A 21,464-nucleotide genomic window follows, 5' to 3' on the forward strand; every position below is an offset into this window, starting at 1 on the left:
AACTTAAATCATCCTCATTCATCGATGAGATTTAATTTAGCACTTTTTGATAGAATATATTGGTCAAAACATCGGTAGGACCCTAGGCTAGGACTCGCAACGGCCCCCAAAATCTGGCATCTGCTGGGCTCTAGTATCGGGTAGCACTCCTTGACAAGTAGAACTGCCTGAAGCTCATGAGTGCAATATCTCTCCTGGCCAAGCGAGGAGTGTCTTTATAGCACATAGAAAATTGATCTCTCATGTGGAAGACCAGAGTTCGAATCCTGAGTAGGACTTAAAAGTTAAAGATAATCTGCATTTTGGAAAGACAGAGAGATTACATCAATTTCTGAGAAGAATATTAATGTAGCCTAACTGCTGTCATTATTCATTAAGTTATATTACAATAATTAATAAAGATATGTATCTAATGGAAAAAATAGGCGGCATTATATGTTAGTTAAGCCAAATCAATGCTGACGGTCCAAGCTGAAGAGCTGGTAATGATTAACAGGACAAGTGGAGGATGAGAGGTCTATAGTTGGCAAAACCTCCTGACCCAAATACAGTCTCTAAGACACAGAAATGTGTGTGTGTGTGTGTGTGTGTGTGTGTGTGTGTGTGTGTGTGTGTGTGTGTGTGTGTGTGTGTGTGAGTGTTGATCATAAATGATTGTTCTGTTGTGGGATGGGTGGGGTAGTGGGATATACAGAGCTGTGTTTGATGAGCCAGCGAGTCCACCCTGTGTCCTGGCAAAGGTTTGTATCCTTAATCAATCACAGAAGACCTCCCACGGAACATCATTTTCATAATTTTTCTTTGAAGAATATTTGGCCTTTGCCACAAAGTAATTAAATGCCCACTTGAATTCTACATGTAGATGTATAGCCAATAATCATTTACCTCTACTGCTCTACAGTACAAAAAAATGCATAACTGAACATATCGGTATCTGTGAATATGCCAGTCTAACCACAGATCCGACACAGGCGTAAGGGGTTGACACTATATGGCAGGTAAATAAAATGTTGGGACATGTGGAGTTTGTTTTGTAGTTGCCCAAACTGCAAGTGCACATTTGAGTGATGAGTCTGCTATAAACAAAACACGAGATATATAGCTATAGATGGCTATAAACACAACATGAGATCATGACACTGGTATCAGTATTCGGTATCGGCCAACACAGAAATTGAGGTATCGGGATCGGATCGGATTCTGTGTTTCATCATAATTATGACAGAGCCATTTTCAACGTTTTCAAGCAACATTATTGTCATAAATAAATGACAATAATAAAAATGTACTCGTCAGTCATGAGTGAGTCACGTAGGAGAAGGATAGGTATTATTATTTCTCTCACTCTCTCTTTGCTGATGAGTCATTGAGGTTTTGTCCACACCATCTTTCTGACCCAGTTGGGGAGCTTTTTTTTGTTTTTGTTTCTGGGGTTAAACAAAACAGGAGAAAAGTTGGGGCAAATGATATATAGCTCAGACCCATGCAGTCACTATACGCTTCCATGCACTGTCTGAGCTTACTGTAGATAGTAAATACCTGCTGTGTGACATTTTCCATTTCTGCAATCAATGTTTTTACTGTGGGAGAGGAAATAAACTGAAATAAAATGAGTTCCTATAGTTCCTATAATGTGCTTTACACTGTGCACTGCTCAGTCAGTGAAGCATATAGACACACAGACAGTGTGTACGCTCACGCACGTACACGCACACACACACACACACACACACACACACACACACACACACACACACACACACGCACACACACTCACGCTCTCTCTCTCTCTTCTTCCATTTATGTTGAACTTGTCCTCAATGCCCTCATTCTACCCAGTGGCAATAACCTTCTCTTGTCATTTCCTAATTTCTTTCCACGCCTTCGCTTCTGGACAAGCGCACACTTCACAGACCAGCTGTTGTGTCTTGTCTTGGAGTGGAAGAGAGGGATTGTCTATCAAATATGACTCCAATTGTTCTGTGTTTCGGTTTAAAGGACAAGATGGTGAAAATTACATCCAAATGTAAAATCTCCACATAAATTCAAAGAAATTGCATGAGTGAATGTCTGACCAAAGAAATTATAATTAAAATGTAAATTGTATTAATTTTAAGTCCACTTTATACAGTAGGCATAGCCATTATTCATGACAGTCATGTTCCCTGCAGTAGGCCTGCACTCGAAAGATTAATAAAAGTGTCTGATTTGCAACAGGCTAGCTCTGATTTGATGAGAAATAAAATGCAGTCTGTAGGTTATGGAGTTGCTGTAAGTGTCATGTGACCAACTCGGGTCGGATCTGGGATGCTCTCATCTTGTCTTATAGGAGGAGGCAGATCTAACGCCGTGCGGTCCAGTAGGCAATCCACCTCCACCATGACCGACGCTCTTCTCGCACGCGTTGGGATTCCTCTTACCTTTCGCGGAATTATTTAGTTTAAGGATTTAGCTCCCGAGCAACATTACTTTATTGTTTCAGTGTGGGAGTTTACCTCATTCAATATTTTATTCCTACTCTAGCTTGATCTGTTCTCTGATGCCAATAGCCCGCAGCTTTTCCTTTTCTACCCCACAGCTCACCTGCAGAAGCAAACCATGTGCACGTGGAGAGAGCTCTCTCGCTGGTAAGTTAAGCTGTCTTGCCTGTCTTGCTGAATGCAGATTCAGAAAACTTTGAGAATTATGTGACAGTAGTATACTAAAAAGTTTATTTACTATAGCTACTTGCCCGTAGCGTAGGCTATATGTTTGCTATTTTATCTCCTCCATGACGAAATCAATTCTAATAGGTTACAAATTACACAATTATTATTATTATATTAGTTACAATTTAGCGATAATATAGAAATAAATAATAATAAAATCTTAGATAAGCCTAAAATAATCTTTAGATAGGCCTATTGCACTATTGCATATTAAAATAGTATATGTATTAAAGTAGCCTATATGCAGAGTCAGACAGAATATCTAACAGACCAGTAGGCTATAGGGCAGGCTATAATAGCCCACTTAAGGAATTTCCCCTCAGAAATATGGCCTGATCTTTCCCCTCTCTTCCAATAATATTTGTATAATGCAGTGGAAGTTTACAACTGGACATTTTCCAGGATAAATGATTTATAAATAGGTCTATATATAGGCTACTTGCTGCTGCTTTTATGGGAATGCTTTTATAATGAAGGTCCAGACATCCGGTTACATTCAGTGTTTGGTTAGAACGTTTGGAACTGCTACATTGGGTCATTGAGTCAGAGAGTGAGTGAGCAATAACAGCACTGTACCAAACAAAAATTCAGAATCACAGTTTGTTGAGGTCAGCAGTAAGACTCAACCTGTCTCATCTCCTCTGCACTCCCCAGGTTCAACATAATTCTTCCCCTACTCCTCTTCCCTCCTTCCATTTTCTCGTCACACCCCCAGTGGATTCCCCAGCGTGTCCCTGTGGTCCTACCACAGCAGACACAGGATCGACCCGCTCCTCACTTCCTGTCTCAAGCCCGGCTCGAGGTCACTTCTGACTGCGACCCAGAATGCCACAAGAGAGTCCCGCCCCCAAGCTACTGGGACCTGCGACGTCTCCTGGCCTATGAAACGCTCCATTCTAATGGACGACTCACTGAGACCGCCATTGGTATCTACGGATACAACCCTGATGCTGGTACAAGTCCTGCCTCCTCCCACCTCAGACAAAAGCGCCAGATCTTTGGCCACGACGGACGCTTCAGCATTGCTGGGCAGGACTACCTGTTGAAATTTCCCTTCGCGGTGGCTGTCAAACTGTCCACAGGGTGCTCTGGAACGTTGGTGGGAGACCGTCATGTTCTGACAGCGGCCCACTGTGTTCATGACGGAAAGAACTATGTGAAAGGAGCTCAGAAGCTCCGCGTCGGCTTTCTAAAACCCAAGCAGCGGGATACACCGTTTTCTTCAGCTCACTCCCATAACTTCACCAATCATGTTGAAGGTGGTGCCGCCCCTTACTCCCCGCCGGTCAATGACAGAATGAAGTTCCAGTGGATCAGGGCCAGGCGCACGCATGTGCCCAAAGGCTGGATAAAAGGGAACGCCAATGACATTGGGATGGACTATGACTATGCTCTCCTGGAACTCAAGAAGCCCCACAAGCGGCGCCACATGAAGCTGGGCATCAGCCCCCCTGCTAAGCGCTTGCCCGGTCGACGGGTCCAGTTCTCTGGTTTCGACAGCGATCGCCCCGGCCACCTTGTGTACCGTTTCTGTCGAGCTGGTGAGGAGACGTCAGACCTGCTGTACCAGCACTGTGACGCGCAGCCTGGCGCCAGTGGGTCTGGGGTCTATGCTCGCATGTGGGATGGGCGCCGGCGACGCTGGGAGCGGAAGGTGATAGGTGTGTTCTCCGGCCATCAGTGGGTGGAGCGACACGGGGCGTCCCAGGAGTTTAATGTGGCAGTGAGAATCACACCTCTGAAATATGCCCAGATCTGCTATTGGATAAAAGGCAACTATGTAGACTGCAGAGAGGGGTGATGATGTAACACCACAGTAATCAATGAAGATGTGTTTGTTACAGGTGTTGTGCTGAGATTTGACACACTGACAGAATTCCACTAACCCTCGCGTAGCAGGGCTAGGGACCTAGGGTGCACCAGAGCCTTAGATATAGACAGAGTTACGCAAACTGCGTTCACTTCATGGCGGCTCTCCTACATAGACACAGCATGGGGACAACCAACTGGGCCAAGTCCTGGCAGAAATGCATTGGACTCAACAGTCCAGCTTTAATGATCTTAAATCCCTTTATTTTAAATTGTTTTGTAGTAATAGTACAACATAAACATTAAAGAGACTTTAGTTGTTACTGTACAATACTTTAAAACAATTAAAATAGCTCTTGTTTACGCTGCCCTCGTTGAAAACAATGTATTTCCAACTCCAGCTTGGCTCAGTTCAGGCTGCATGAACAACGCTCGAGCGCTTGATTTCTGCCCCCTCTATATCGTAACTCTTCTATTAGATGGCTCTGGGGTGCACCACAGGTGGGGTAGAGAGCCGGGTTCTTCTCTGAGATGCTCAGAACTGAGGTGCATGGCAACGGGGCTAGTGTGCACCTTATAGTAAACCGGTATGTTGTGGAGGTAGGTGGAAGACTTGGAAGCACCACAGGCGGGTAGGGTGGGTGTGGAGTAGGCATGCCGCGGGGTTTACCGAATTTCGGTAATACCGCAGGAACAGCCACGGTGTTGATACCGTGAGATTTCCGAGCATACGGTATTTTAATACAGCGTCGGTGGGCAGCGCTTGCTGCGCATATGCAAAGCAACTCCACTTGCACACTAAGGCAAAACATTTATTTTCACCACACAGCTGCAGTAGATTGAAAAGTTGCTTCCTACCTTTGAGTTAGTGTTGCTGAAAGACACCCAGATCCAATTGTATATTCCATATTTCCATATGTACTATAAGAGTGAACTAGTGTCAACAAACACGGAGGCACACAGTGACAGTTGTGAGCATGCGCAGATTGCACTACCAGCTGCTACAGCGTACAGGGTACGCCATTAAAACGGCCATTAGGGGGAGCCATAGTACAGTGAAATACAGTGGGGAATATCTATTGATTCATTGATTGAATACTTTATTGGCAGAAATGTAATCAGTATAGGGTACAAATACAAAGGGATCACTGAAAAAAGTCCTTGCTGTCTTGTTCCATTCGTCCCTGGCCCAGGACCGAATGGAAACAAGACAGCAAGGACTTTCAATCAATTCATAATCATGACAAAATTCAAATTATCATAAAAGGTAAAAAATAAAAAAATAAGATATGTAGGCCTGCAGGTTGGGGAACAAAGAAGGGCTTATAAGGAGGTGGGGGTAGTAGTCTAGACATAGGTGGGGGGGGGGGGCTTTTTTTTAATTTTTTATATATAAATACCGTGGAATACCGAGGTATAGATTATCAATACCGGCACCGTGCCGTACTGTAAAATCTCATACCGTGGCATGCCTAGTGTGGAGGTCAATGTGGTGCTGTCATAACCAGAGTGTTGCCAGGCTGGGGTGCACCATAGACGGGTAGATCATGCAGTTAACCATATAAAATTTGAAAATAATTATTTGTCATGACACTAAAAATGGACACAATTGAGGCATTGATTGGATATTGCCAAAAATAACGAGTTGAGTTCATGTCGAATTCTGGTATGGATTCAAATCTCGGCACAAAGGAAAGCAACAATGTACAGTGCCATTTACACATCTAAGCTTGCATTCACGCACATGGACACACACCTTATTTACAAAATAGCGCATGCTCATTAACTTACTACAAAATACTGAACTTCGTTCACTTGTACCGACAGTTTGAGAAGTCTGTTAGGTGATATGACTTAAGTGATATCACAATATTTATGGTTCAAATGTTGATTTCAATGTTTTTCCACTACACAATTCAAGAATGTACCCACTACTCACTTCACTTTATTTTCTGAAATAAAACTTCTGAATAGCAAAACTATTCAACTTAAGTTACAGATTGATTCAACAATAAACTATAAACCAAAGTTTGAATAATATTCTTCAGGGCCCCCACTAGCACTATTAAATCATTGAGGACTATACAGAAGACTTATTGTGCAGAATTGTGTTTTAATTTGCATTGCCTCTTTACTCTAATACTAAAGATTGTACTGTAGAACCTGTTTTTGCAAATTTCTAATGTAACCAATCGTTATCTTTTGCAACAAAAAAAAAGTAAAACCGTCAGTTGCCAAAGCACAGAACTTTTTCTCCAAATCAAATTGTACCTTTTCACTGACATAATGCAGTGTTTTCTGTATGTAATATGTATACTTGTGGTCAAACTGTAAATTAATGCAGTTGAATCACCAAGCCTATGGTTTAGAAGAGATCCAATGCTTCAAATATTGTGTACAACTGTACACTGAAGCAGAGATTTGTGAATGTTGTACTTTATCATTAACACGTAGCTCCCTCTGGTGGGAAAATGTAAAATTGCAGGAGTCTACAATATTGTTCCAACTTGGTCACAGCCATACACTTTCAAACTGTGTTCTGTGTAACAGTCTGAACAGAAGACCTTTTTTTAAAGTTTACAAAATAAACATGGGTTGCCTTCTTACCTTTACTTGCAACTGTTTTAGGAGCAAAAAACTAAACAAAACAAAAAAAACATGCATGCCAACACATGAAATCCTTAAGTTTTAACACCGTTTTTATTGTTTCAGATGTCAAGAGGCATTTTCAGAAACGCTGATGGAACAATGAATACTGTAAAAAGCTGAACTAGGACGAGCTTCTCTGACTCCTCCTGCACATTCCATTAACAAGGAAGGCTGATAAGACAGATCGGCATCTCAATTTTACAACCTCCATGGTTGCTTGTACACACACAAAAGTGACAACATCGATTTAAGCATTCCGATGTAAAACCACACGCTCCAGTCGCGTTGTCTTGAGTGTACAGGTGGCATAGGGTAGCAGTCGACACTCGACACATCTCAGGAGAACAGGTTGGATTGAGATCCCAGGCTAGAGGGATTTAGTGTCAGTTTCTCTCAAGTGTACAGTATTGCCCCTCTCCTTCTCCTCCCTCACACATTATCCTTGGATGTTCCACCAATCAGAGTAATCTGAGAAGCAAGGAGGTCGAAGGGGACAGGATCTGTTAACAGTGCAGATTTGAGATTCGCCTGATAATTGAACAAGTGAGAGAGAAGCTGGCTCCAAATCGACCTATATGCTGCCACTTCTTTTGATTGAAGGGATATTGGGGTAATGGCATAAAGGGGTGACATAATACAATAACCATTCCAACACAAATAGTGCTAGCATTTTGGCTCATGCCAACAACATAAAAGACCAACACAACAGCACCATTGACTCACGAAGTCCGCTACATTCAATTGGAAAATGTCAATTCATTCAGATCTCCACACATGCATAAGGTGCACCAAGGAGTTGATTTTATGACTGACTGACTTCAGATTGAAGTATCATGGGGCAGAGGAAGGAATAGGCAAAAGTATGGCACTTATATTGAGCATATTCAAGAGTCAAGACTTGAGTTTAGGCCCTGTGCAATCTAGAAAAATGGTTTCCTCTTCCCCATCTGCAAGTGCTCTTCATCTAGATTAAAGTAAATAGTGCCGCATTCGGGACTGTGCAGAAAATGGCAATTTTTTCAGAAGACCAATTATCAACATTCAGTTCTACGAGTAGAACATCTGTGTGTGAAGATAAGACGGATCCCCATTACACCTTACCCACAGCTTGCGAATTAGTAAGTGAGACGAGTACAAAAGGAAGGAAACCACTTTGAGTTGAGATTGAGATGCACACGGAGTGTGACCCAAAGGCAATGTGACTGCAAGCCTGCAAGGCAAAATGTAACACCATTTTGGTAACTGAGAACATACAGTAGGCCTATATACCAGGAAGAATCTCACAAACGCACTCTTGCGTTGTCTTCGCTCTGGTTCTGTGCTTCTCCCTCAGGGAAATGGAAAGCTCAATAATGGGGAGGGGGGTTGTTCTCATCAGAAATCCTACATAGTCGAATCCGTGCGAGGGTGAGTTTACTTTACATGTACATACTTGTCGAGGAGAGAGGGTTATGAGGTATGGGATGTACCAACAGACATGTATATTACCTGTATTCATTCTATGGTCTATCCAACCAACAATAAAAAAGGCAACAATACCATGGCAACATGATCCGATTTGTTATGGTTTAACCACCCAGTCACAGCAAAATAAAATAAAACAGTGACTGATAACCTTAAGGAACATGATTGAAACATAGGCCCACATCATAGCGGAAAAACCTCGACACCTGCCTACATAATGGGAAAACTTAAATAAGACAGGTAAACAACAAAATAACCGACTGTCTCCAGGCTATAGCAGTCGGCTGTTCAAAGTTACACTTGAAATGCTCGATAACTGGGGCAGGGATATAAAATACTGTGAGAAATTGCATACATCTGCCATAAAATCTCATCACCCGCCAATGCCCCAGTATAACTCTCATCCTATGATAGCTGTTGCTGTGAAATAAGACGATGCTCACAATATAATACAGTAACATAACAAATGGATAAGGAATACAGCAGTCCCTGCAGAAGCGGTAAAGCACATCAGGCGTTGCTCCTATTAACTGATCTAGGTACAGGAGTTTTTGCTTCTCTTATAGGTGATGGTATAAAACACAGCCAGAGGCCCTGCTGAAAGATAAAAACGTGTCGAAGCCGCAAATAATGGTAACCATATTTGCAGCTTTACTGAGCTCTTTCGAGTGGTGCAGTGAAAACCGCCAATGCTCCAAGTCATACTGCCCCCAACAGCTGCATCAATTTGATCCCCAAATGAAATGTTTAAGGGCCCTGGGGATTTGCAGAATAAGCAGAACATTGGTCAGCATTTAGGCACAATTTGTCTGCTTGGAATCTCTTCTCTGACTGGGTGTGCAAACAATCGAAACTGGCTGGCGCAGGCCAAGTCTACTCTGGGTTTGGCCACCTGCACTTAGAACATCTTTGGTGGAAGTCACCTCCCGGCATTCCCTGACTTTCCTGTCGCCTAGCAACATTATAATACCTCATACCAACGTTGTTGGCGTGGTAATGCCCGGTGTAACTGGAAACAGTATACAAAATAAAAATACTCTTTAAATAGGTATATAAACATTGCATGAAAAATAGAACCGTATCAAAAACGTAGAGTTCACAGTCCGTCCCAAAGCGCTGTCACCAAGCAAGCCCCCCCCCCCCCCCCCATTCCTGGTTCTTCCACGTGGCCAACCCTTCACCCATCTCCTCTTTACATTCAGAGTTCTTAGGTGGGGGGGCAGGTGGTGGGAGGGAGGGCCCTTATTGTGACTTGAGCCCCAAGCTGTTGGAGGACAATGGGTAGGAGTAGGCCTTTCCGAGGACGATGCGGGCCCGCAGTAATTTAAAAAGGACATAATAGTTGCAGATGAGGATGAGCCCCAGGGAGAGCGTGTGGTTCCAACGCTCGGACCGCAGCAGAGAATAGAGCTGGTACAGAACCACACTGGACTCGATCCAGATCAACAGGTTAAGGATCCGCAATGGCTTATGAAACAGGATCTAGATGAGGAAAGAGAAGAGACTGGGTCAGGCAGAAGAAAGGACAACAGAAGAACATAAGATAGATATATATACACACTATGTTTATCTAGTTATTTTTTTTGTACCATTTCTTGGGACAACTTCACCCATTTCGAAGTTCCAACCCATCTTCATGTAATTTGGTCCACACTAATACGTATCACAATAGAGCGCCGCAGTCCCTCCCCTTTCAGAAAAACGAATGGCCCAGGAAATGAAAACCCAATGAATTCTCCCATCGGCACTTCTTATTTAATTTATTTAAAGACGGTTACGGCGCGGACAAAGCCAACTCGGATCGTGACAAATCATGACAATGAACACAATGTTATGGGCCGATCAAATAATTTATAAGACGAAAAACAAAACAAATAGTGTTGTCTCCTGCCTTTATTTTCTTCTTTCTAATGATTTGATCGGCCCAAAACATTGTGTTCATTGTCATGATTTGTCACGATCCGAGTTGGCTTTGTCCGCGGCGTAACCGTCTTTAAATAAATTAAATAAGAAGTGCCGATGGGAGAATGCATTGGGTTTTCATTTCCTCGTTTTTCTGAAAGGGGGAGGGACTGCGGCACTCTATATGGTACTGTTTTTGTCTACTTGGTCTGTGTGTAAAAGGACTGTGGACAGTTCAGACATCATTGGTAAGTAGGTTTGGACATTTCAAACATTCTGGTCGTTTATTTTATTTTATTAATCCAACTTTCCAGGAAGAATAAGGCAAAGGTTTCTATTAGCTTGTATGGTAATCACCATCAATGTTATCATTGGTAGGTAGCTTGAACGGTCAGTCCACTAATGAGAGAGAGGGAGTAGACAGAAATTGTACCATCTTATGAGCATTAGTAAAACATTATATGAAGATAAGGTTGGAAATTAGTAAATCTCTGCCTCTGAAATACTGATCTCTACACAGTAAAATCTCTGTTTAGGTTAACTCCAGAGTGTATACATGGAACCAAATTTTACTGTGTACTCTCACAGTCACAAAGAAATCTTAAAAATAGTCTATCATCACCAATGCAAGCTAAAGCATGACCGCACAACATCATGACAACTGAATTCCCCTCATGGCATCTATGAATCAGTGTGTGCGTGTGTGCATGCGTGTCAAATGAGTGAATGGCTGCCTGCCCATCCAACCACCTACTCACATAAAATCTTGTATGGGAAACATCGGAGGGCAGTGCCACATTATAGGGCCCTACTGCCTTGTAGAGACTGCGACTGTGTCGTACCAACACCCCCTGAGGCCAGACGGTGCTCTCTGACCAGCTGAAAGACAGACAGGTGTACAAGCATGGCTTTATCACACACCAGAAATATTTGACACAAGATTATTCTATGGATTACTTTTTTGATTAATCAAATAATTAAGCAGTGCGTTTTCTGGTGCGTTTCCGGTGTCAATGCAAACAGTGAAGCATTTTGAACTTTTAGATTGGCCATCTTAAATATTTTTACTCGTTTTTACATTCTTTCAAATTGAAGCCTTAGCCTATAATCACATCACTTAATTATTACCCAAATACTGATTATTAATCAGCTATTAAATGATCATTTGGTTATTGGTTGGATTTTTATAATGGATTATTAAATAAATTAGTTTAGTTGCACCCCTATTTGATACAAATGATCTATAAGAATGAGATTTTAGTCCTGTGTGTTTGTGTGTGTGTGTGTGTGTGTGTGTGTGTGTGTGTGTGGCAAGAGGCACTCACAGATGCTGAGGAGCATTACTGTATGAGCCATGCTCTAGCTTTTGCCAGCGTCCTAGATGTGCTGCAGAGCGATGGAGCAGGTCACAGTAGCTGGGCGGCAGCAGCTGGCTCATCAGCATCACAAACGCATTGATCCAGACCATGATCAGATGCTCACACGACCAGCGCATGTCATAGTACTGGGTACTCTACACAAGGGGCAGAGATAAGTACACAAGGGGCAGAGATAAGTAAACAATCTAAACATATACTGAATGCATACACAAGCATTACAACCAAGCATAGTAATCCCGCATAGGGTTAGACCAATGTATCTTCTTTTTTTGCTCATGCCAATACGGATACCAGCTTTTTTCTCTTTTCTTTATCAAAGCTGCTGACAAGATACAATATGTATTTTTTTCCTTTCTCTTTCTTTTTGGAAACATATGAGAAAAATAATATAATATAATAAATATGCCCTGGAACTTGCAAAAATAATTCTCACTTCGGTATTGGACTGTCTACAAACGTCTGACAAACATACACAAGCAAAGTGTATAATATTGTCCACATCCACAACAATCTGCATTGGTAGAAATAACAAAATGGGGCCACAGTTAGTCCCAGTAACTGGGAACCAAAAGATTCCCAGTTCGATCCTCGGCTCCTCCTGTCTCTATGTTGAAGTGTCATTGAGAAAAACATTGAACCTAACTGCTTGCGATGAGGATGGTTTGTGCCTTGCATGGTTGCCTCCACCATTGATGTGAATGAATGTGTGAATGGCTGAATGTAACGTACATTGTAAAGAGCTTTTTGTAAAAGCACTCTATAAATGCAGATCATACTGTCAATTCGTAGAAATGTTAAACCTTAATTGTCGAATGTTTAAGCATGTTCTAATCATGTATAAAACATTTTCCAAATATTGTATTTTGAAAATGCCAATTTAACACAGAGACAATTGGCACTTTAACAGTGAGGTGCCCACTCTTCCTTGGTACACACCTATCCTGTTACCAACCAGAGTATCCTTTCCTTGGGAGAGCTATTCATTCATGTCAGCTAGGGCAGATATGGCCATGCCAATATATATCTGATATTGTGAAGAATGCAATATGCAAAAACAATATTTTGGTTGGACCCTACACAGGAACACAGTGGAGTGATGACAATAGTAATAGGAAATGCCATACGAAATGTAAATTAATGTAAATTAATACGATTTGTGTGTCCATAACAATTAAGTCGTGAAGAAAAAGTAAACTAATCACAAATGACATAACAGATACCAACCTTAACAAAGCAGAGGGGCAAGAAGGCTACGTAATAAGCACTGAACAGAGAGTTGAACAGCACCTCCTTGATTCTGCGATTAAAGTCACTCTTCAGCTCCTCCACCTCAGAGCGAATCAGCTCTGGCGTGTGTGAATGTGTGTGTGGGGGGCAGGTGTGCCTGGGTGTGTGGGGGGTACTGGCAAACTGCTCTCTGAGGTTCTCTCGTAACAGGAAGAGGAAGTCGCGGGGCCGAAAGAACGGTGCATCTGATAGGTCACTCTGGTGGTGGTCAGCTTGGTAATCGCAGTCGGCTGTTGCCGTTTGGCCCTTTCCCCCTTCCTGGTGGAAACAGCAGAGCGGGACGTACACCCCAAATCTGGGATGGACGAACAGCAGGGGAAAGAGAGGGAGGACAGCAGAAAAGAGAGACTTGTTGCTTCAAAGATGACTAGATGAGAGTTAAATCTATGATGTGATATTACAGAGCAGTTATGCCTTAAGCCTTGGTCACATCAGAAATCGCCAGTGCAAAATTCCTCTGGTGTAAAATATCAAAATGTAAAATGTGTCTGGATCTATACTATGTGTTGGGGAGGGGCGTCAACTTGCTTTGTGAGTGTATAAATTATTCAGTTACATTTGTGCACTTGGGAGTTACAAATGGATAAACAAACAATTCACCATTTTCCCAAATCTATGCATACTATTTAAAACATTCACGCACCATGCCCAACAATACAAACGCATAACTTCTTTGGGGGATCGCAAAACAAACTTTTGTCAAAACCACAGATGACATGACTGCTGGAAGGATTCATTTTCCTTAAAAACACTGCTGCAAATGTTTAGCCATCACAATACCATACCAACAGGCTTTTACAGTAATTTGGAACTCTCAGCACCGACTATCCAGATAACACTTTCAGGAACACCCTGAAAACAGTACTGTGATACTGTAAATACCTCTTCTACTTAATGCTGTTCTACCCTTACTACTGTTATTGCTGTTCTGGTCACATTGACAATTAAAAAGTACTACATTTCTCGAGGCTACAGTGTGTCCAAATGTACAGGTTGCTCATTATCAGCATCACATAATATATGTGAATAAAATTCAACGTCATGTTTGCTCTTGCCAGGCAGCGTGGGAAAGATGCACTTGTTTGCCTTATCAAGTCCTGGATAGACTCCACAGACACATCACCACAGGCATCCACCGTTGCCTCCATGAGGTTTTGCTGTGAGTGGGGGTTTTGGTCATACACTCTCCACCGCCACGTTGAGAAAAACTCCTCTATTGCATTTAGAAATGGGGAATAAATGCTAGCAACGGGGGAAAACAGAAAAGAAAAAATATAGAACCATGAATCTGGGTTGGCATTGAACCTGGTGCAGCTGCACTGCAGCACCATCAGATGCAGCCTGGTGGAATCTCACATTATGCAAAATGCCAATATACTGGGATTGCTCTGGTTGCCCTTGTTCTCGTTCCTGTTTAAGAAAGCTATTGTGCAGCTGATCTATAAGTTATAGGAGTTGTAATGTGTCATATGGACCTACTTCGACATGGAGGCTTTGGCATCGTTAGGATCCATTGTTCCAAAGCACATGGACAGCCCCATTAATCGACTCTGTGATTGTTTTGGGAATTGTGATTGGTTAGGCTTAGGCTTAGTATTTGCACCTGGAGATCGGTGTGGTCTCTGAGTTTTGTTTGTGTGATGACTCAAGTTAATTAAACTTCAAGCATGTTTTGCTGAATGACCATATATTAAAATTAATGATTTATTGGTCACTTTTGTGGGAAGAGTTTGTATAAAGAATTGTGATTATTGAACTGTGGAAACTTGTGTGTGTGTGTGCGCGCATGTGTGTGTGTTGGAAGTGACAGGGGTATGGGGTTGTGCTACAGAAACCAGTTCTTGTAAGCAATTAAGCAAATCGAGAAAAACTGTAACACAGACTCACGGGTATCCAAGGAAGAGGAGGTTGAGGACAGAATGGTTCTTGCAGAGGTTAACCAGTGTCCAGCAGAGCACCCAGCCACACATGGTTAGCAGGCTGAGCCTGGCTGCAATCAGAACCACATAGCGTACCAGCGAGCCACCACTGCTCTGAGACACCTGGAGGAGCACAACCAAACAAGAGTCAGGGAAGTGGTTGTCAAACTTTTTTTTACACAATCCATGCTAGCCCTCTAGGGGAAAAAGTGCCACCAGTGCCAGAAAAATGTGTGTGAAAAACCAAGAAAGAAGGAGAGGCCCCCTGACTAACCAGGACGTGAATCCCTCATACAGCTGGTGTAGCTGTTGGAGGGTCAGCATCACCCAGCGGTAGCATCAGCATTAGCTTTTCATGTTTTATAAGGTCCCAAACCGCTTAGTTCGTCTCATTTTGAGCAGAAATGAACAAATAAGCGTGCGCGCACGTCGGATCCGTATGTAGGCTGTCTAACATCTTAGTAAAAACAAAACAGAAAAATATATACATATTTTAAAATATTATTTTGAAGTTACTGGATTAAATGAAATTGAAGAAAGACGAGTTCCCTCGTTCTGGCAGAGGCGGGTTGTGGAGAGAAAACGAGGTCCCGTGTTCGTGGCAACGATTAAGTGTGTGTGTGTGTGTGTGTGTGTGTGTGTGTGTGTGTGTGTGTGTGTCCTGAGCATGACGTTAAACTGCTCTGTTTATGTAGTGGGTGCAGATTTAAGATGCATTTGCAACCTCTGTGGACTGTGCGCTTCAACACGATCGCAAGCTTGCATACTACAGTACAAGGCACTGTTCACCGATGAGAGTATACCGACAGCCGGTGCTGCTTGGTGGCCCTTCCCATGAGCAGCTACCGGGAAGAGAGGCGTTGGACCTGGCCTTCTAGCGTAGTGATTTTGGGCCCATGGGATCAGCCACGCTACGGAGAACGATATGACACTGGGGGGCAATGCAGGAGTGGACTGAGAAATTGTTTTCCTCTGGTGGTCCAGCCTGGGACATACCCGCGGACTGGAGGAGGTTTCGAACTTAAGATGCCTACACTACTTGTGCCCATGGAATGCTGGGTGACATGACATGCTTGTTGTATCGTGACTGAGGACATATGCCTTGATTTTGTAGATGCACCTGAACTATTTAAGTCCTTGTATGCAATTTCCTCTGTGTGGACATAAATAAGTTGTTAAAATGTGTGTGTGTGTGTGTGTGTGTGTGTGTGTGTGTGTGTGTGCGCGCATTTTACCTCTGAAACAATAGTCCAGACCAATCTCCTGGCCAACATGACTGTGATGAAGATAACCAGATGGTAGTCCATCAGATGGAAGTTCTGTACAGATGCAACACAATCAAACAAAAGGAGGACATAAGACTAATGGCATTTTTTCTCCTATGCACAGCTGTGTGTGTGTGTGTGTGTGTGTGTGTGTGTGTGTGTGTGTGTGTGTGTGTGTGTGTTTATACCACGGAATGTGATGATTTGATTGGCTGAGCACGAAATGTGATGTATTTTAATAATGATTTTTTTACTCTGCACAAACAAAATAAAATCATGTTTCTGCACCTTTTAGGAAATATCTGAAGATGTTAATTAAGTCACACAAGTAATAATAATAGTTAATATAATTTGAGTATGCTCTCACCAGCGAGGTAGAGGCAGCAGGATGACTGTACGGGTACCACCAGACAGTCCGATAAATGTTGATGTACTGAACAAACAAGGCCACCAGCAAATAAATAAAGAGCAAGAACTCAAACAAGAGGCTGCTGTCCAATGGCAGCTCAGGGATCCTTGAGTGACGGACAGGCTCCGGGGTGATGAGGGCCGAAAGCGGCGGGGCAGACAGACCCACTGAATTACCATTCCTGCAAAAAAACATAAGCAAACATGCATGTGAGCGCACACACACTTTTACCAAACTCAGAGGCATATCGTGCCTACTAGCAACACTGGTCTGTGATGATGCTCTGTAGGAGACGGTGTGGCAGTTACCTTTCACTGCTGTATTTATAGCACAGAGGAAGTGGTTAATACAGGGTTAAAGGTGATATGTGATCAGCATCTACACCAGGCGTGCAGCTGAAATGCCAAAAACTACCCGAATGTTAGCATTTTTGGTGATGGTGTTAAAACCATTTGCAAAAGAAAGTCAGTAATATGGTCAGCATTTATGGATTACTCATACACATTACACATAATACGCTCAATTAGGCCCAACTGATACAGCTTCTAAAACAGTGTTTCAAAAGGAACGGAAGATATTACGATGAGACCATTTCCGTTTTCTGCCAATTGCCAAAGCAACAGATTTATAAGATAAGATTCAATGTATTTTGATAAGATCAGTGCTCAGGAAAATGTTCATGAGCAGAGAAAAGCCATTTGTGGTCCAAGCATTGCTTGTGATTCACTTCACCGCCTTTTCTGGATCCCTACAGTATATGGACATTGCTTGATAGTGCACCACAAAGAACGATGCTGAAGCTAGTGTAATAATATTGTTATGCGTTATACGTTAACAATAACTATTGCTATAAAAGTTAATAAAGATGTGTAGTATAACGCTTACTATAATGCTTACTGAGAGAACTGCATATTACAGGAGGTGCAGATGAAAATGTTTGTGTAATCATTATGTGCAGGCCACATGTGGAATTGTCGCGTCGGATCACACATTGTAAGGAAGTGGCAGGATAGCACCAGGCTTGTTGTTGAAAAAGACATGAAATTATTCTTTAGCACCATAGTAGCCGTCTGTCGATGTCGGCTCTCAGGTGCATTTTGCAACTTTTATTCACAGTGGTTGAGAATGCACCCAAATACATTTAAATTGTGCACAGCCTGCAACATATAGCAGGGTGCTCTCTGTGTGCGTGTGTGTGTGTGTGTGTGTGTGTGTGTCTGACAGTGAACCTAACCAAGACTAAAATCATGATATTTCAAAAAAGGCCCAGCCGCCAAAACCACCAATTTTTCCTAAATACAATCCCACTAGAACAAACTAAAAACTATACCTACCTTGGCCTAAACATCAGCAGCACAGGGAACTACAACCAAGCTGTAAAGGACCTGAGAGACAAGGCAAGAAGGGCATTCTATGCCATCAAAAGAAACATAGACATCCCAATTAAAACCTGGCTTAAAATACTGGATTCGGTGATAGAACCAATTTCCCTCTATGGTTGCGAGATCTGGGGACCATTAGCAAACCTTGACCCGGAAAAATGGAATAAACACCAAACCGAGACCCTACACACAGAATTCTGCAAATCCATTCTCCGTACCCAGCCAAAAACACCAAATAATGCATGCAGGGCAGAATTAGGACGATACCCACTCATAATCAAAATAAAAAAGAGAGCACTTAAGTTCTACAACCACCTAAAAGAAAGTGACCTAGATGCACTCCATAACAAGGCACTCACACACAGTGAAACTCTAGAGAGATGCCCCCTCAGCCAGCTGGCCCTGGAACTCCGGGCACAAACACAAACAGAGCCACGAGATAGAAAACCCATTGGACTAAACCAAATTATAAAACAGCAAAGGGAAAACTATCTGACACATTGGAAAGAAGCAACACAAAAGCAGAGTAAACTAGAATGCTATCTGGCCCTAAACAGAGAATACACAGTGGCAGAATACCTGAGCACCGTGACCGACCCAAAACAAAGAAAAATCTTAACTAGGTACAGACTCAGTGAGCACAGTCTCGCGATCGAGAAAGGCCGTCATAGGCAGACCTGTATCCCGAGAGAAGACAGACTATGCACCCACTGCACACTAAACGAAGTGGAAACCGAGCTACACTTCCTAACCATCTGTCCATTGTACCAAGACATCAGAGACACATACTTCCCACAGATTACAACCACACACGGAGATTTTGAAAACATGACCAATGACAAAAAACTCCCATATCTGCTGGGTGAAGTACAACAATGTGCAAACACAGCAGCAAGATTTGTGAGTTGCTGTGATAGGAGAAGGATATCAAATGGAACACAACCACCCTAAAGACTAATCATTGTGTATATTCCTGCACTATACCTGCATCGAGTGATCTTGGTACACAGAAGTTGATCTATTGAAGATTCTGACCTTCAAAGTACATAATTTCTGTTTTGATTGTATTGCTGTATTGTTCTTTCTGCTTTGGCAATGTAAACGCATGTTTTCTCATGCCAATAAAGCCCTTTGAATTGAATTGAAATTGTGTGTGTGTGTGTGTGTGTACCGTGCATCAGGGGTTCCGGGGGTCCTTGTGGGGGTTCCAGGGCGTCCCCAGCTAAATGATAAATCGTTAGGAACCAAATTGGCCCTCACAGGTTTGTAACTCTGAGAGTGTACGGATGGAACAATGCACACCAAACTGGGGGTTCTTGAAATAAAATAAAAGTTTGAGAATCACTGATCTCATACCTGTTCCTGAGGCCCATGCCATTGGTGAGGTTGCCTCCTACCAGAGTCTGCAAGGAGGGCAGAGCAGAGCGGCTTAGCTGCTGTCTGCTAGGGCCCCTGCGACCTCCTGGCATGGTCGCCAGTTACCGTGGTAACCACGGGCTACCACCAGCCGACAGACACTCCTCCCTCTCCTCTTCAGAGACCCAGCAATCACACTTAGACTGCTGGGGGAAAATATGAAATGGTAAAAAGTTCAGAGTTAGTAAAGAAAGCCACTGTCACCATGGATTATGTAAGTTATTAAAGGAGCACCATTTTCAACAGACCTACCTTCATATAATTGGCCCTCACTAATGCTCATAAAATGGCACCATTTCTGTCTACTTGAACCCAACTACCAGTCACATAATTGGTAGGCATGTTTGGTTATTGCAAACTTTTAATTTGTTTTATCAGTGGCTTCTATTGAGGCATGCTAACTTTCCAGGAAGACTGTAGTTTAGCTTGGAATCACCATCGATGTCACTGACAGTAGGCATGTTTCTGAACTGTGCACAGCCCGCCAATGAGACAGAGTGAGTAGACACTAGACAGGAAATTGTGCAAACTTATTATGAGGACCAATTATATGAACATATAAGGTTGAAAATGGGTGTGTGTGCTCTCCTTTTTACTTGGTTACAAAGTAAACAATGCGAAGACAGATGTCAGGTAAGTTATACAACAGTGCTTATTTAAACAATGCCATAGAGCAGCAGAGACTAAAGAGCAGACAGAGCTAAGTTTTGGATGTCATCATGACTTGGTTTGTAGTCACACAAACACCATGCAGATAAGTCTATCTGTCCCACAGGAAACAGCAGTTTGTAGACACCATATTACAAAGGGAACAGAACAAAACAAAACCAAATCAAACCAAAATGCAAAAATAGGAACTGAAAGGATGTGAAGAAGAAAGAACGGACAATAAAAATGGTCAAGAGTTCATTTAGCATTTTGTAACACTGAGAAGTGTACAAAAGTAACCTTTAAACATCTGCACAGGATGCATTCTATGGGGGATGTTACTGTGTAGAATGCTGACGTGAATAATGAAGTAATCAAATCATAAGTAGAGAGATCAGTTCAACTCGTGATTTGTTGAATTGTTAGATAGGGGTTATTGTTCCTGTTAGAGGCTTGCTACGACATGCATTCACTCCATTCTAACACACACACACACACACACACACACACACAGCTCATTTATCAATGTGTAACCCTTGAGTGCACAGATGTATGCACAGACGGACCCTTATTGCGGGGTCCATTTGGTCACATCTGTACAGTCAAGAGTTAAAGTAAACACTGAGGATTGTTTTACTGTGCCAGTCTGTCTGAACGGTGACATCACGCATTTGTTGTCTTTTTTTTCTCCTCCAACTTCTCAACACACACGTGACCTGACCAAAGCGCTGAGAATTAAAAAACGGTATCCTTTTAATCCGACAGTGTGCACGTACACGCACACACACACACACACACGGAGAAGTGTTCGTTACTTACACGGCATCAACGTGTAACGGAGGGTGTGCTGAACGAGGATGCATCAGTTCACAACCCCCGGGCGGACGAGTCAAGTCGACACAGCAGCAGCAGCAGCAGCGCGCCACACAGCAGTAGCACTTCTTTTCTCCATTCCCACCGTCAAATATCCTAAACTTCGCCCATGCGTTGGTGAGCTTCGAGGCCTCCGACAGCGTTGTACACTTAATTGAGCCTCGGATGAGAGGGTAAGGGCTTTAAAAACTTGTTTAAAGCTGCCTGCCGCTTTGGATGAGCAACAGTGTGAGGCATTGCACACACACACATACACACGCACGTACACACACACTCAAGAGAACCGACGTGGCAAAACTGCACCTCCTCCTCCTCTGAACCCCGCGCGTCATCAGCACTGCGACGTAGACTGCT

At 42.8% G+C, this 21,464-nt stretch overlaps 2 protein-coding genes across 3 annotated transcripts; one reads left to right on the forward strand and one right to left on the reverse strand.

The window, feature by feature from the left end:
* The first annotated feature begins 2,353 nt into the window (after positions 1–2,353).
* LOC308328008 (serine protease 23-like) lies at positions 2,354–5,845 on the forward strand. Its single transcript, XM_080781681.1, has 2 exons — positions 2,354–2,627; positions 3,363–5,845. The coding sequence occupies exons 1-2, from the start codon at positions 2,599–2,601 to the stop codon at positions 4,507–4,509; spliced, it is 1,176 nt and encodes a 391-aa protein (XP_080637807.1). The 5' UTR covers positions 2,354–2,598; the 3' UTR covers positions 4,510–5,845.
* A 1,353-nt stretch (positions 5,846–7,198) lies between these two features.
* tmem39a (transmembrane protein 39A) lies at positions 7,199–21,411 on the reverse strand. Of its 2 annotated transcripts, none has more exons than XM_080760974.1 (9): positions 21,057–21,411; positions 19,530–19,732; positions 16,750–16,972; positions 16,353–16,436; positions 15,086–15,240; positions 13,136–13,493; positions 11,858–12,045; positions 11,291–11,411; positions 7,199–10,112 (listed from the first exon to the last, which is right to left on the reverse strand). In XM_080760974.1, exons 2-9 carry the CDS (start codon positions 19,640–19,642, stop codon positions 9,873–9,875), a joined length of 1,482 nt encoding a protein of 493 aa, XP_080617100.1. In that variant the 5' UTR covers positions 19,643–19,732; positions 21,057–21,411; the 3' UTR covers positions 7,199–9,872. The 2 variants fall into 2 exon arrangements, with proteins under 2 accessions (XP_080617100.1, XP_080617099.1); XM_080760973.1 differs by having other exon boundaries at positions 19,530–19,735.
* Positions 21,412–21,464: the final 53 nt, after the last annotated feature.

This window comes from Protomyctophum bolini (assembly GCF_963924005.1).
Source record: "Protomyctophum bolini genome assembly, chromosome: 1".
Taxonomy (NCBI): domain Eukaryota; kingdom Metazoa; phylum Chordata; class Actinopteri; order Myctophiformes; family Myctophidae; genus Protomyctophum; species Protomyctophum bolini.

What these genes read in the sequence shown, in the direction of transcription:
- LOC308328008 (XM_080781681.1), top strand. Translation starts at nt 2,599, where the DNA reads ATGTGCACGTGGAGAGAGCTCTCTCGCTG. An exon ending in TGGAGAGAGCTCTCTCGCTG is followed by an intron (nt 2,628 to 3,362) that starts GTAAGTTAAGCT and finishes TGCACTCCCCAG; the next exon opens with GTTCAACATAATTCTTCCCC.
- tmem39a (XM_080760974.1), bottom strand. Translation starts at nt 19,642, where the DNA reads ATGCCAGGAGGTCGCAGGGGCCCTAGCAGACAGCAGCTAAGCCGCTCT. An exon ending in TCTGGACTATTGTTTCAGAG is followed by an intron (nt 15,241 to 16,352) that starts GTAAAATGCGCG and finishes GTGCTCCTCCAG; the next exon opens with GTGTCTCAGAGCAGTGGTGG. An exon ending in CTCCTCTTCCTTGGATACCC is followed by an intron (nt 13,494 to 15,085) that starts GTGAGTCTGTGT and finishes CGTCCATCCCAG; the next exon opens with ATTTGGGGTGTACGTCCCGC.